The sequence below is a fragment of the Hoplias malabaricus genome, chromosome 16 (assembly GCF_029633855.1).
Source record: "Hoplias malabaricus isolate fHopMal1 chromosome 16, fHopMal1.hap1, whole genome shotgun sequence".
NCBI classification, from domain to species: domain Eukaryota; kingdom Metazoa; phylum Chordata; class Actinopteri; order Characiformes; family Erythrinidae; genus Hoplias; species Hoplias malabaricus.
Genome location: NC_089815.1, coordinates 7,157,400 through 7,173,976, shown reverse-complemented (window position 1 = coordinate 7,173,976; position 16,577 = coordinate 7,157,400). Strand labels below are relative to the sequence as shown.

Below are 16,577 nucleotides of genomic sequence, written 5' to 3'. Positions count from 1 at the left end.
CCTTCTGTCAGATTTATTTTCTTCACATAATGGAAAGTGAAACATGGTTCGCTATGTGCATGAAGGGATACGTCTCATTCTGAAAGGAGGACATATGTCAATGAAATAAATGACTTCTTTTTTTTATGCTTCCCCTGCATGCTCTGAAAATTCACTATATGCCGTTAGTTAGCTTCCCCTCGTCCATCAGTTACTGACGATACACTTTTCAGAACAACTGGCAATCATATCAGGCTTGAAAATGATTACAAACCAGAATGCAGTATTCTTAAAAACTAGGATTTAGCAAATGAGCCAACTTCCTTGATCCTATTACAGCTACGCTGTTAGAAATAAATGAATAGTACAGGTACATTGTCACTAAATGGTACAAAAGTGTTTTTCTACTGTGTTTTTCCTAAACGTACATTACATTTTACAGGAGAGGTGAATATTTGTAGTCTTTCATTATAGAACTGTGTAAAATGAAATGTGCATAACAAGTCCTGGAGATTAAATGTGGCATTTGAAATCCAATTTTAAAAACTACAGTTGCTATAAAATATGGTATAATTTTGCATAAATAAAAGCATTGTGTGTTCCTTGGGGGTAGCACCACAGCGGCAATTTTTCTGAGAGTGTATAATACCATCACAGAGAGAACAATGAAGTTATTTTTCTTTTTAATGGCATATATAGATGGTTCATCCGTACATCAACCAAATGCTTGAGACCTTCACAATCCATCCCAATTGTACATGCTCCAATTAATTATTTCGAACAACTTTCAAGTGCTCGCAACATTGTGTCCTGTGTCTAGACTTGAGAGCATATTTTGGAACCTTAAACATTTCCATTACAAGCAGCAAATGTTTGCCACTTACTTTACCGTAAGCAAATTTATCTGACAACCAGACATTATGGGACAACTTGCCTGCCAAGTAACAAAGTTACAGTTACGGTTTTAAATAGCTTCAATTGAGTTTTAAAAAATTTGCAGTCTGATACAGAAGGCTAAGAGACCTGAACAATATGAAAGTGCTAGTCATTAATTTACAGATTTCAGGCATCACATAGTGCTATGACAAGTATCCAATATGCTACATTTGAATACACGTTTGACACCTTACAAATGCCTCTGGATGTTTGACCAGGCTACTTAAAAATCAAGAGCCATAGCTTTTATATACAATATCATGAGAATTTTTTTGTTTATGCAGAAAAAAAAAAGTTGATACACTACTGCCAGAGGTAATAATCTTAAGAGGCCCTTGGCCAGAACAGTGAAAATGATTTGAGATTCAGTCCCATTATCAATTTCGATTATTTATAGCCCCCGATGAATGTGAGTGGGAGGAAAAAAAAGAGCTGCCATCATGGTATCCCTCTTGGATTTTGGATTCCATTTGACAACATTGTTCAGAGCTTCTTTTTTTTCACTTGCAAGTCCTTGGTTCTTTTTCCCAGCCATTGGTTGCATTTGGTTGCCTTCCCACATTTACTGGTGCTGTCCAGTTTGATAGTCAGATTGAAGAGTGAGTGAGAAGAACCAGTTCTGGAACCACTACTTGAGGGAACAACACAAGCTTTTTCACTTCACTACAATCAGTCACAGAGTAAGAAAAAGGGTTGGGGGAAGAAAGGACTCAATTCATTCCAGGAGCATTGCCTCCAAAGTTGAAACTGGATGGCACCACTGGGGCTGTGAACTTGTATCCCCCATGCTTCTCAATCATCTTTGATTCTGGAATTAGAGGAATCCAGGTAAACAAACCAATCAGAGGTATCAATACATTAGGATGAATATTTTTGATTTTACAAGACCTACATGGAAAGAGTGGCTTAACCTGTTAGTTACTACACTGAAGCTCTAAGGCAGGGTTAATTAATTAAAATTCATTAAGATCCAGTAAGAGAAATTTCTCTCAAGCCAAGGTCTGGAACCATGTATAACGTGTTTATTAATAGATAAATTAATAAATACCTTACTCATTAAAGTTTACAAATAAAACAATGATTCTGAAAAAAAAAAGCATATGTAAATAAAGTCCCTAATGACCTGTCTTGTAGTTGCAGTTGACTTTACGGCTTTCCCATAACCAGGAAGCTGATTGGCTCTTTATGCTGAAGGATAGAACTTGATCCATAAACAGAATCCGTGTTCAGCGTTATGAGAATAATTCAACAAGTAATCTTTCCTTTCTTATTAGTTTCTGGTTTTACGTCACAGAACACTGTCGTCTAGAAAGCGTCCCAAAAGAGCTTTTATCACGTCCCTTGGGCTATTTTTATTGTCCCAGGACAGTGGTGTCTGGAGCCCTGCCCTGTATATCACTCATTCCACTCACAGCACTCATCAAAATGATATTATTGGTCGAGTAGCCTCAGGTGTGATATGCAGAAACACATATGATTAAGTCTGAGTTTCCTGGAGCACTAAACCTGATTCACAAACACTCAATAGTTTATCAGTTACAGGTCTAGGTTCGGATAGGACAGCATCTGGATCCAGACCCAGACCACAGTCCGCCTATTTTTGACAAAAGGACACTATAAATACCTTAAGATTTTCTGCAGCATAATAAGCAACTTTGGACATACCATGTGCTGCTCGTCTCTGATCTGCAAGAGTTGCAATGTCCTGGAGCTGTTTGCCCTGCTCTTCATCAAGAGCCTGGGTGAGTGCCTGGTACCATGAGGGATCACGGGTCTGGAGGTCTAGAGACAAGAAATACCATAAGTAAACAAGGCTTCCTTATAAACAAAACCAATGTCTTTCTTTTATAAAAGTAGAGCTTATCTTGGCTCTTACTTTGTAATATGGCTTTGAAGATCTGGTACTCGTCGACAGGGTTTTCCTCATCATCGACCGATGTGGTGTAACCCTCTAGTGCAGTCTCTTCTGCATCGTCTTCCTCCCAGTCCTCATCATCACCATCCTCTCCTGCTTGTTTGGCTAACATTTCAAGGTATTCCTGGCCTTCCTCATCAATGTCATCCTCATCGCTTCCAAGTTCAGCTAGAAACAAACATCACAGCAATCAGGCAAGGACTCAAGCTTTCTTTACAACGTTTACCGTACGCAACACTCAATTTTCTGGATGACAATATTTCAGTACTGTATTAGTTCTACTTCCAAATGTGTACATGGTCTCCAAAACACTTCAGTTACCGTTCTCATCCTCCTCTTCAGCATCTTCATCATCATCGTCATCCTCATTCTCATGCTCAGCCCTGCAGGCATAGGCCCTCTTCAGGCCATTGAAAAGAAGGATGGCAGCAGGAAGGAGCTGACCAGCAACTTGGTTGATGGCCTGCGGCCTTTGCTCTAGATCCATTAAAGCGCACAACCCCAAAACACACATCTTTCTATCGTGAAGCCTACAAAGACAATAGCACAGAACCGTTGTTATACAAGGGCAGAAGCAAATCAAATGTGTGATCCAATATAGGGGAAGAGACACAATCCCAAACAAATGTAAATATAGAAACATGAAGGCAACGAGATGAGTACCCAAGGAAGCAGTCAATGTCTTTGAGCCACTGGGAGATGAAGTGGTTGGTGATAGGCTCAGTGTTGTTGGGGAAGCGTAGGTTCTCCAGGGTGTTGAGCAGCAGAGGAGGGCTGTAGTACAAGGCAGCGATGGCCACCTGCAGACACATGGTCCTTAGCTCGCTTGTCTTGACTTCCCGTGTCAAACGTTCCAGCGCTGTGGTTACAAACAAGGGCACCACCTAAAATGACACACAGCAACAATTTCATCAGTATTACAAAACAGCAATTCTGCACTGTATCATTTTGTAGTGGTTACTGAATGAATAATGAGCATTCAGATTAGGGTACCTGGTCAATACCACGCCCTTTGCACTGGAGTATGATGACTTCCAAAAGCTTGGCAGCATGACACTCTGGATCCTCTCCTGGATCACCTGCTAATACCTGAAAGGAGAGAGCAGTAATTACAGCTTTAGCTAAAAACCCAAAATATTTTATCTATACAGCAATTTACCGGTTGCTTTTACCTTTTTGCACATGCTGTAGATTATTTCAAGGTACTTAGTGTCAGACAGAAGTGTGTCTGTGTCGACTGTAACATAGTTGTGAAGGAGTGGCATCATGTCTGCAAGAGAGATGCAATTAAGAAATGAGCAAAACATCTCTTGAAACGAAAAGGTTCTTCACTGAGGCTTCCCTCATTTGAAATCATAAAAGGACTTAAACATGCAGAACATTATTTCTGTTAGAAATAAAAGGCTTTTTTATTGCAGATTCCTTCAGGATTAATCAAAAATTAATCAAAGAATGTGGCAAACCAGGGACCAAACAGCTGGTGTATGGGCTGTTTCTCATTCCAGTCACTTAGAAGCACACTTAATTCCATTTCATTAAAAAGATCACCTCAGCCATTGCACGAGCACGAAAAGTGAAATTACCTGTGAAGTAATCAAAACCATCCTGTTGGAAGACTTCAAACACCAGAGGGAGGAGCTGCCACATCTGTGGAGACACCTGCTGACACGTCAGACTGTGAGCCAGGGACAGGATCTCTTCATAGAACTCTGTGGAACACATGCACATAGTGAGACACCTGACCTAGATAAATATATGCGACCCTTTCAAAAATGTCAGCCATGGCCATAGTGTTCAACAAAAATAAAGGGCAATGCTCACCTAGGACATGCTGCTGCAGCACTGTGCCGATCACCTGCAGGCAAATTCCCTCCAATTGTTGCGTGATCTACAATGAGCCAGGAGAGACTTTAATGAGGCAGTATTCAAAACTTTAGGTTGCCTTCTAGAAAGCGTTGTCATTTAGCCTGGCAAGAGAGCCCCACAAAAAAAAGTGTGAGTAATTGCTCCCCCCTCCCCCGACAAGCATCAGCAATTACTGTCAAACAAACCACACAACCATCAGCTGTCTTTCTAACTTGGGATCATCTACTGTACTAGCCAGCTGAGCTATATTTCTAGAACCCATGAGGCAAGTTAAAGAAAACTGGAGATCAGTATGTTGTGGGTGGCTGCAAGTACGTCAGCATAGATACAAGCCAGAAAGAATGGATGGGTGAGGAAATCAGCCTATGTTGCAAGGCTATGCAATACATTGTGAAATATTATTCACAATACTGATATCACCCAAAACTGCAACAGGCAAATTAGTTTCTGTTCCACCACTGTTAATATTCATGCTAAAAGAAACCTGGTTAAACTTAGTTACCCTATAGCAATCATATGTTCTAACTATTTGGATGAAATATAATGCACACCTTTTGTTAACAACGCCACATTACGGTTGGCTAATGTATTTTAATATATTGCAAAAGCACACTGAAATGGAAAGTGTCTAGAATGTCTGCTACAAGAGTGCCAGTCACTGTGGGCATCTGGCAGCACTGACCTCTTTATGGTCCTCCACCACACTGAGGAGTGTGTCAATAGTGTTCAGGATGCCCATGGCTGTTACTGCCTTGTCATCACCCCCTTCTTCATCAGGGCCTGTCTGGATCACCTGGTTGAAGGTCATGGCCTAGGAGAAGAACATTAAATGAGAGGGGAATGAGCTCTCGAAATTGCAATCATCTTTCTGAATGAATAATTAAGAACCTTTTTTTTAAGAATTAAGAATAATTAAGAATCCTTTGGTGAGCACTGACTGAGCCATGGGCTGGAGAGTCTTACCAGATGCTGGGTCATTTCCACAGCAATGGGGGTCACTTCTTCACTGTACTCGCAGATCATCTTCTGAATCACATTGGTGAGATCATCATTCTCCGTCTCGCGCACAATGGTGAGGAGAGCCTGCATCACTGGCCGGATGAAGGGGGTTATGTATTCTTTGGCTGAAGGGGAGGAGGGAGAAAGAAAAAGCATCCATCTTAGTGACCAGAAGAGTCAAAAAGAGTCAAACTGCTGCCAAAATACTATCTCCATCACTAGTGGAAGACATGAAGGGGTTAAAAGATAAAGCAAGGGAGGAAACACCCAACTACCTTTCTCTTGATTGCTGATGAGAACCTGCAGGGCAATTGCCGCCTCCACTTTGACAGGCATCTCGTTGTCATTGATGAGGCAGAGACGGGTCAGCTGCAGCGCTGTTTGTAGGTTCTGGTCACTCTTAAACTTGACTTCACAAAAGTAATGTAGGACCCAACAGGCCTAGAGTTCACAGGACAGAGGAGAGGTTCACTCAGTATTTTATTATTGAAACAAAAAAACAAATTCAAAATTGATGAACTGGTTTTCCATCTATTCAAAGCACTCTGGGGTTTTAATCTTAATATGTCAAGTATAATTTGTCAATGGGGATGAGAACCTTTCAAGAGAAATGTAACTTATTCATGTCTCCTCTTACCCTTGCTCTCATGTAACCAAGCTCACTGTGGAAAAGGGGGAAGACATGGTTCTGCAGCATAAACTCCATCTGGTCTTTGTAGATCTTTTTCTGTAAGGCACAGAAACACAAAAACAATCATAATACGGCTTGAAGATATAGCTCTAGAAATATACACAAATACAAAATTAAGAGCCATCAGTTTGAGAGTCTGATTTCACTACAACGCAGGTATAATTTACTGGTTTGTTCAAAACACTAACCTTGAGAAGTATCTCAGCCAGGGAGCCAATCATGTGAAGGGCACCGTCTTTCTTGCGGGGATCTGAAGTGGGTTCAGTGAGGATCTGATAACAGAAGCCCATAGTCTTTTGCAACACCTGTGCCAGAAGAAAAACAGTTAGCACATATGGCGTATCAGAAAAGCCTACATATTTCATGCTTTTCAGGAATTTTTGTCGGATAATCTGGAGGCTGACTAGTGGTAGTGGATCACTAAGCCAGTACTATGAACTCCAGTCGCTCTGTGGCCGCAGATGTGGTGTGAGCACTGCCTCGCAGTCTGCAAAACACAAACTGGAGACAGGACTAAACGCAGACTGATACCACGCACACCGCTCATCTGCAGCCAGCAATCATTATTTTCAGCATTAAACAATATTCTCTTATGTTGGCTCTGTGATCAAAATGAACAGTAATTTATTTAGTTATGAGAGTAACTGACAAGACAATCGTTATAGCAAGGCAGAGAGCTTTCTTTTTATGCTTCCTTTTGATAAGGCTTACACATATAATATTGTGCTAAAATCTTTGTGCAAACATCCACATGTATTTACAGAACACCATGCCCAATTTACATACACGTACACGCAAACCACAAAAATGGTTTAGAACGCATACATGAAAATCTACAACTTAAGCAGATTCTACTGAGAAACAGCTTAAATGAAGAGACACACTGCTCAGAGAAAAGCTCATAACTCCTTCCCCCTTGCTGGTATGCAGCCTCGGCAGTCCTCCAACTATGACGCTACATGAGCAGCAGGGTGGCGATTGGATACATCATCATGTTGGCAATAAGATCTATATACTTGGAAGTGAGACCAAACAGTAGCATGCCAGGCCTCTTTTTGCCAGATGGTGCTTTGCAAGCACTCACTTCTTTCCTTTTGTTGCAAGCAGTGTAGAGCAGGGTCTGAGCGGCCGTGGTTGGCGAGATGAAGTCCTCAAACACATCTGAGAAAGAGCAACAATGAGGAACATTAGTACTGAACACTTTTCTGGGATTTTTGAGTTGTTGGGGACTCTACAATGATCTTGCAATTTGCAGTGCTCTTACCAAACTTCATGCGTATATACTCATAAGGGTCCTCCTGCCACAGCTCCTCATCACTGTCTGTGTAACACATGAGTGGGAAGACCACGTCCTGAATGATGCCCTGCAATCAGGAACATTAAAAGACTTTGTCATCTTGGCAGTGAATTAATACACGCCTGCATGTAATCTCAGCTTAAGGTCATAAAAAATTTATTTTGTTGCAGGAACAAAAGAGACCACGGACATGAAGCCTAGATTCAGGATATAACTTTCAAACAACCTTTTATTTCCCTAATATTGCATAATACCCAGTGTCACACAGCTCACTTTATACAATGACATGACATGGATGCCGCAGAGCTTTACATTAAACTGTTAATGCAAAGCCAGCCTCTTGGAATAGAAATTACATAAAGCACTGTCCTCTTACCTGAATGTGAGGCTTTAGGTTTTTCCAGGTGACGGCATGGGCAATACCTTGGTTAATGTAGTTCAAGGTCTGCTGCAGAACTCTGGGTGCTACGTAATGCATCTCCTTATACTGATACAAGACCTTCAGCAGCACCTGCGAGGACAGAAAGACAGAATGTTGTTACATTACTGTATCAAAGATTCAAAATTAGACAGGAAACCATTCATTTGGCTTTCCTACCTGCTGAGCAGCCACAGCGTAACCCTTGAGGAAAAGTTCAGCAAATTCTGTGTACTCTTTGGTTGTGTTGCCAGGGCTGCCATACCTAAGAGACAAAGCGTAATGGTTAGACCTGATGTCAGATTATACTTTCAAACACAAAAGATGACTAAAAATAACCAGTCCAGTATTTCCAACTGTTTGGCGTGGGCTGGTAATTCAGCAATGAGTCATCAGTGAGAGCTCAACCTCCAGTTTCCCAGAGAGGAACTGAAGCGTTGGGCTCAACAAGTGAGGGAGAGCGAGGGCGTACTGTACCTCTCAAAGAGTCGGGCCAGGATGTGGAGGGCCCACTTCTTACACTTCCACCAGGGAAGCTCAGGCCTTTCGTCTTCGTCAACCTGCAGTGTCTCCTGCGGTGCAGCATACATAGACATGGTCAGGCAGCATGCAACATTTAAGGAACTAACTTTACGAAACTCATTTATTTACGTTCTTCCTCAATTCTTGGGCTACTTTATTTATATTTATTTATTTCTTTAAACATAGTTACTCTTTAGGGGTTTGACAAACAAGAATATAAATCTAATGCAGTGGTTTCTAATCCTGAGGAACATTGAGGATAACTAGCACTAAATGCAAATACCATGCACGCTTCCTACCTGCAATATCAAATATTTCAACAATATATTGCCCACTAAAACACTGAAAAAACTCACCGGAGGTACATCCCTGTCCACTACTGTCTTCAGAATCTCCATCCACTCAGTCAGGTTCTGCCTGTTAATAAGCTCCAGAGGGAGATTATACTGGAAAGGAATGAAAAGCAACCATTACAAATAGTAAGAGAAGAAAAAAAATATATAAATTGAGCAAGCATTCACTACTGCAAACTGCCAAGAAACCAACAACATTGACTTTAGAAACACTTTCAGTAAAATCTCAAACAGGGTACCTGGAAGAGAGCATAGAGGATTTTGAAGATTTGTTTCTGCACCAGTACTGAGTCACTGGAGGGGTCTGGTAGTAGCTGGATGAATCTGTCTTTTAGCATCGGCATGAAGATCTGCATTGCAGCAATCAGTGGCTGGCGCTCATCGGGTTTCTTGTACCTGTAACAAGGAAGTACAATCAGCAACTTTCAACAACTGTGGTACCGTGTTGGAGCAATGGTTCATGGTGAAGGCCGTAACCTGTTAGTTGTTACCAACTTGAGCCCTGTAACTGCAGTATGAAAGTAAGGAAAGCAAACTTCAGACACCAAACGTTCCTTGGCTGATCATCTACTTCTCCAACTAAGTGGAAGATGTGTTTTGTTTTAATATGTGCTGTCATCTTACTCATAGTTCTTCACCAGCTGGTAGAGGCACAGCAGGATGCCCAGCCAGCAGGCACTGTTGTCAGACTGCAGGTAGAACCCAATCTTGTCCACGATGGCTGTCCATTTGTTGGGGTAGTCATGCTTAATCATGTGGTGAATGCAGGTGGTGAGCTGTACTCTAGCAGACGGTAAAGAGAAAAGCAGTTAGGACAGACAAAAATCTGCCATCTTCTCTGGCATGTGCTTTTAAGTGTACAGGGTCACTTTTCAATGTTACCTGATGCGCTCTGGGGAGTGGATGATGGCCTCCACTATGTTGTCTCGAATGAACAGTCTGTCCTCTTCAGGGATGTTGCTGGCAGGCGCTTCATTGTTTGTGCTCTCGCCTTCACTCCAAAACTGCGTGACCATGTTCTTCAAATAGATCACTCCTGTATAAGCAGGGACCAAAGATATCAAAAAGCTTTTTAAAATCTTTTAGGAAGAAGAAAGTGTGTTATTCTGTGAGCTGTTTCCAAAATAAGGAATGTGTTAGGGCTAAGGGCAGATATTATTTTTAATGATTGTTGATATTGGCCATAACATTGCTCTGAGAAATGTATCTTTCTTTGATTTTTGCATGTCCAGCACACTGATTCACAACCCAAAGCTCCAAATATTTACTAAAATTACAAACACCACAGCAGAGAAATTTAGCCCATGTGAAATTTCACCACCTCACAGGAAAGAGCTCTTTTAAAAGTGCTATTTTCTGTTGTTAATTTCAACAAAGGTCTGTTGCAAAGACTTTACCACAGAGCTTAATTTAATACGCATAAACCTTCACACCAATTCCAAAATGCTTTTGATAAACACACAATGTGAAAGAACCAGTTCCAGAGTTGTTACAGAAGCTCCGTAAAGCTGACTGAAGCTCTATGGCAGCACTGTGTGTGTGATTATGTTTCAGTTCTAATCACAAACCACAGGAGCCACAATGAGATGAAGTGAAAAACATTAGCGTTGTACGGTAGGTTACCAAAATGGGATTTATTTTGTATGCATCTCACTTAGGACAACTAAAGAGGCCTGATTTTTTTTGCAATTCATCTGGCAGAAAAGGGCTGTCTAACTGTTGTACACCAGTGGCTATAAGCAAATTAAAAATACTGCGCAAATTCATACGACTTTGCTTAATGCCCCAACAACATAAATTAATCTATTCTTATGTCTACGCGCTTCCTGCATCATCAAGAATAAATTGCTGTATCAAGACAGCAGCATGACACATGTCTTAATCAGAAATTTCCAATCATCACACATTAACATGCACTGAAACAAAGCCAGAGAGGAGACGACATGGTTTGTTTAGTGCCGTTTGTTATCATAAAAGTACTTGCGCTAAATAAGACCAGCAGGTGTGCTTTTCAAGCAAATTCACCATGTCCCTGTATTCATCGCCACAGTGCACACGAGGTCAGGAGGCAAATACAAACCCTTCTCTACTCAAGTATTCATCTCCAGTCACTTAACAATAACCTGTGGTTCAGCCTCCAAACCGTGTGGAAATCTGCCCCATGTGGTTGTGATACAGATGATGTTAGTGTAGTATTCAGTTCCTGGTGTTGGAGAGCTTGCCCTCACCATGTGTGAAATGTGGAAGGGCTGTGTGAGATGGGTTGTAGATGTGCTCTAACCAGCCCAACCCTCACGCAGCTCTAGCCACAAGTCTTCCAGCTAAAGATACAGGATGGTTTTGATCGGTTGGATAGCAGACTGCTGACACTGATTTGCCAGAGCAGCCGGATGAGTTTAATCCTTCCAGCTGCTGAATCAGCCACACTGTCCCTTTCTAGCCTCAGTCTGCACACCCAAAGAATGGAAAAACTCACTGTTCTAACAATTCCTGACATTCCATTTGACTCCATGTTTGCAGTATAAACAGGTATAAATGCTGGATGGCCAATCAAGGGGATTCAAATACACAGCTATAGTATCCTATTTTACAAAATGATAAATAATTGGCACATGACAAACATTAAGATTCATCAGGCAATTTTCAAACGTAAAAACATATGTACACACATTTTAATTATATATATATATATATATATATATACACACACACACATATATATATATATATATATATATATATATATATATATATATATATATATATATATATATATATAAATAAACACAATGAGTTGGAAGCATTGTTGGAATGCATCATTGCAAAACCTGTATTTTACATGCCTAGTACATTTCATAAGCTGAAGAACAGGAAAGCTGCTATACCAGGAAGAGCTCAGATAGCTCTCCAAGAAGTGCTCATGCTGTGACCAGGGCCAGCTCCTCCTCCAGCGGCTCATTTTACCGTGACGGCAGCTCATTAAGGCACCACGCAGGAGGCACACTACATTACAAAGAGGCGGTGAGATAGTGGTGGAGGGAGGGGGGGGGGGGGGGGCGGGAGTTGTCACAGTGCCAGCTTTCAGAGCTCCAGCCACTGAGTACACTTCACTGATACTGCTGCCACCACTATTCCAGCAATGACAAGCCAATTTCAATCTGGTCAAATTGGAGTCAGACGCATTCAGTGGCTTGGTGGCTAGCTGACAGCATGGTCAAGGGCTTTGGGCTGGCTGTCTCAGTCTGGGAAAGATGGTCCACGCCACTCAAATTAATTAAGCTTTTTTAAACATCTTCTTAAATGTTACTAATAGTTGATACTATTTCCCCCAAGAGCAGCAGACCAACACATGTTGTGGGTGTTGCGGATGTTGCAACAGTAAGAATTGCATGACTATTTGTGAAAGCCATGAAAAAATCTCTCAGGTTAAGTGTGTGATAAGTCCTTTAAAATATCACAGTCAAATGCCTTTAAAACCAAAACAACAAGGTGTTTAAGCACACAAACCAGCTATAAAACATGACCAAATAGCTCATTATAACCTTGTAATGTGTCAAAAGACAAAGAAGCTATCAAATAGAGAACTGCAAGTACTCAGAGGTCACAGTTAATGATAGGGAAACTTTATGGGTTAAATAAATACATAATACAATAATCATTCATCCCTATGATCTAATCACTGTAAACTTGTGTGCCTCAATGTGTCTGTGCACTCACATGGCAATAAAAGACATGAAAAGCTGTGTATAAATCCATGATATAAACAAACGAGGCATGAATGTATGTCTTAGAATGACAAACTAACAAAAAAGTGTTTGTATCAGAGGGAGGGCAACTTTGGATACTATTCATTTTGGCTTCACAAGTTGGATATCACTCCCAACAATCTGAGGCCCTATGAGTGTAAACAAACAAGGATATTGAAATAAATGTGTACCTGCTTGCCGCACAGGCAAATCCAGCTGTTCAGACATGGTCACCTGCAGCAGCGTGGATGCAAAGTTTACCTGGGTATGGCCCTGCAAGTGAAATCAGAAAATTAATCATGTTTGCACACGTTGCACTTTCTATATATTTTATTTCATATTCCAATTAAATGTGTATAAGTCATACCTTATATTAGTTTCTACACAAACAAAGCTATTCAATAAACTGAATAAGAGCATAAATACAGTAATTCAGATTCTCTGAACTGATTTAACATCCCGTTACACTCTACTAAGGCACAATACCTCTTGACTTCCCTTCAGTAGTTAAAGTTAAAACACAAATGTGATTTCAATTGCACCCCTCATTTTCAATACTGCTTGTGGCAACTCCAGTGCACAACACCAAATTGCCTGTTGCCTACTTTTGCAGTGTTAAGGGAATACAAAACTGCTATAGATGCTGCGGGCTGAAGCGCAGAACTTCATTTAGAAGGATGAGAAACAAGAAACATCTGTTGTACTTGAATATGCTGCAGCAGCTGACTATAGTGAGGGTGAAAGAATTCCAGAATTGATCCATTTCCCAGGCTCTCATTGGTATATGTACTTCACTCATTTACTTGGGGGAGGGGGGGGGTGCACTCTGTCATGATCAGGGTTGAGGTAAGTCAAGAGCCCTTCCAGAAAGCATTGGACAAACCCTGGACAAGATGCCAGACCATGAAAGGGCCTCGCACACTGACTACTTGTTAGCTTTAAAAACTTGGTTTAAGGAAACTTCAGCTCTTCCATATTTTCTGGAATTTCTTTCATCCAGAGAACACAGTAGATGGAGCTCTAGATTGTTTCATATGAAAAAAAAAAAATTAGGAATTAAACTGAACTGCCTTGTCACTGGTGCTGAGTATTCTTGCCCTCCTCTTCTTCACAGAATGTGTCAGCACCCAGGAATCTAAGCCTGTCAGCCACATGGTCCATCTGGAGCTGGGCCAACACAGTGGCTCTGTCACAGGAGACTGGAGCAGGCATCAATCCATTCCCATATTCAAACCGAGGCTACGTTCATTTACTAAGTATTTCCCTTTTAACAACCAAGAACTGCCCATTAGGTGGCCACAGCCATGATGAGGTAAAAGGCCACAAATAATGAACAGTGAATTAACTGGACTGCAGGATTCCTGAGCTGCCCAGCACTCTTTCAGCTATGATCCAAATACTCAAGCTGGAGCCCCACACAGACCATACAGAAAGCTTCTAAAACCAACCTCCCTCTCTCACTCCCTGCAGTGACACATACACTATCTGACCTCTCCCTGGATACCACAAAACATGAGTCACCTAATGCTCAGGGCTTCCACGTTATATTCTTCAATACTCACTAATCCTTACACAGAAAGCTGTAACTTTCAGTTAAGTGTATTGAGAGACCTAACTAGCAGCATATATAAAAACATTTTATGAATGTATATACATGAGACAGGGAACTATCCTTCAAACATTAATACTTATAAGCGTACAACATTGGGCCATGGACACAATGTTTGCTTTAAATGTGTTTTCAAATATTTGTTTAATTGTTGAGAACAAGTGAATAACAGAATTTTACAAAGTTTTTCAAGCTTAGAAGGGCCTTGTTTGGCCCCTTGCCCACACCAAACACAAAAACTGGGGATAAAACAAAATAGATGATATAAAACAATAAAAATGCTTTTATTTATTAACCTAAATTTGCACTTTAGTATTATGCTTTGGTGACTTAGACATTTTTTTTTGCTAATGTAGCAGCTCGTATCTGAGAACATAGAGAAGTTTATATGCAGTAAATTAATAAACAGTATTGAGCCCTTCCTTGTGCAAACTGTAATAAATATCCTCTTTAGAGCTTTTGCTCTGCCATGCACCGAAATCAACGAAAACAATGCAAACGTAGCTAAATTTACCAAACTAGTACCACATTTGAAAAATAGAAGATAAAATGGATGTTACACCATTTTCAAAGTCCCCCTCTTGTCACTGATTAAACTTGTTTATAAAATTGCTTATTTATAAGTTATTTTATTAAAAAGTAGCCTACATATAACTGTTCCTTGCAGCTCAAAATCACAGTTACACAAGTTCACAGGATTTGTTCCTGAAGTTTATGACGTAAGAAAGCTAGCAAACTTTGGAACAGCAGTTTCAAAGCAGAAATTCTCCACAATGGCGTCGACTGCTTATTTCCGATAATAACGGTAGTTACGTCTCCTAGTTTATAAACACCGCCACGCTATGAAGGTAAAAATTTGAAATTTTTACCGGATCATGTCTTTAACATTTTGCAAACCCGAATGTCAATTCGCTAACACGCTAACTAGTGCCCTCGCTGGTTGGTAGGTGTATAAGAAAACAATGTGAGCGAATGTTAAACCAACTCCGCTGACCAAGAGGCCCAAACAGTCAGAGCTAACTGACCTTAGTAACGAACCCATCGCAGTTCAATAACAACGTTCAGACAAATACTCGACGTGTGGTATTGTTTAAACACTGAGATTTTAAATATCTGCGCTTTAATGCGTATGTTTTAAATTCAAACACTCCGCCGGTAAAGAACGACAGCCGCGTCCACGACACGTGAGCGCGCGAGCTAACTTACCGCTAGCTCGGCTCACGTTAGCCCCTTATGCTAACTATCAGCGAGAGCCCTATATAAATTTAAACGGTGGTAAACGGGCAAAATAAGTATTGACCTCTTCTGTAGTCTTTAAGTAATCTCGCGTTTGATTTGTTAAATACGACACTCTCTCTTAAGGCTTCTTATACACAGAACACTAGCATGCTATTTAGCTATGCAGCTATCCCCTGTTGTGTTAAAAAAAACGGGCAGAGAGAAGCGGGACAGGGATCAACAAAAGCTGAAGTTGGCTCCGTATTCGCCAGGGTGAAGAATTAATTTTCACTTCCACCTTAAATAATAGAAGTCGTTGTGTTCTTATACAGTATTTAAGGTGGAACGGATAATTCAGGTATTGATTCAGAGGGAAGCGGCTCTGAGCCTCGTGGGAATGAAGCAGCGGCCTGAGGTTGACAGCGCGGCTCAAACTCTGTTCCTTGCCGTTATCCGGGGTTTTCCGGTTACGGTTCAGCGAGATCGGATACAACGGAATACGTCCGCAATCTGTAAGCAGATACCGCCGATCAGAGCGCGTGTTTCCCGCGGAGTCAAGGCCCAAAGCGCTGCCATCATCACCATCACTACAACCATCATCATCTTCCTCCTCATCCTCACTACCACTTCGCTGCGCTTATGAACGTTACCTCGCTTAGCTGCCTCTCCGCGGCCTCACGCAGGTTCGGGTCCATGGTGCCCCTTAGGGCCTCGATTAGAGAGTTCGGATCCATATCGCGTTGTTGGTTGTGTCGCTGGCTATGTCTCGGAGATACAGGGGTTCAGAGAGCTATGAAGTCCGCGGCGATGCGCACGTGGACGCGCGGCTCTCCGGCTCCCGGCGCGAAAGGAAGAGCAGTCCGGACGGGCCGCATACATCAGCGCCAAAATTTCCCCAACAAACTTCCGCCCGCAGCACGGGGCATTGTGGGAGATGTAGTTGTCTTACTGTATTTGTATTACGGCGATGTTATACTATAATACCGCAGTACTGTGTTATAGTGTAAATATAGGTAATTTTTTTATAA

At 41.3% G+C, this 16,577-nt stretch overlaps 1 protein-coding gene and 1 non-coding gene across 2 annotated transcripts; both read right to left on the bottom strand.

Moving 5' to 3' along the window:
* Positions 1–665: 665 nt before the first annotated feature.
* ipo7 (importin 7) lies at positions 666–16,448 on the bottom strand. Its single transcript, XM_066647739.1, has 25 exons — positions 16,200–16,448; positions 12,914–12,995; positions 9,859–10,012; positions 9,601–9,759; positions 9,216–9,372; positions 8,980–9,069; positions 8,579–8,673; positions 8,282–8,366; positions 8,060–8,194; positions 7,651–7,750; positions 7,471–7,547; positions 6,575–6,691; positions 6,333–6,422; positions 5,971–6,136; positions 5,660–5,820; positions 5,379–5,507; positions 4,652–4,718; positions 4,414–4,539; positions 4,003–4,100; positions 3,824–3,919; positions 3,494–3,714; positions 3,152–3,360; positions 2,792–2,998; positions 2,581–2,697; positions 666–1,723 (listed from the first exon to the last, which is right to left on the bottom strand). The coding sequence occupies exons 1-25, from the start codon at positions 16,281–16,283 to the stop codon at positions 1,626–1,628; spliced, it is 3,120 nt and encodes a 1,039-aa protein (XP_066503836.1). The 5' UTR covers positions 16,284–16,448; the 3' UTR covers positions 666–1,625.
* On the bottom strand, positions 6,765–6,934 carry LOC136672498 (small nucleolar RNA SNORA23). The gene has a single exon (XR_010795877.1). It is a non-coding gene; the product is annotated as a small nucleolar RNA SNORA23 (small nucleolar RNA).
* Positions 16,449–16,577: the final 129 nt, after the last annotated feature.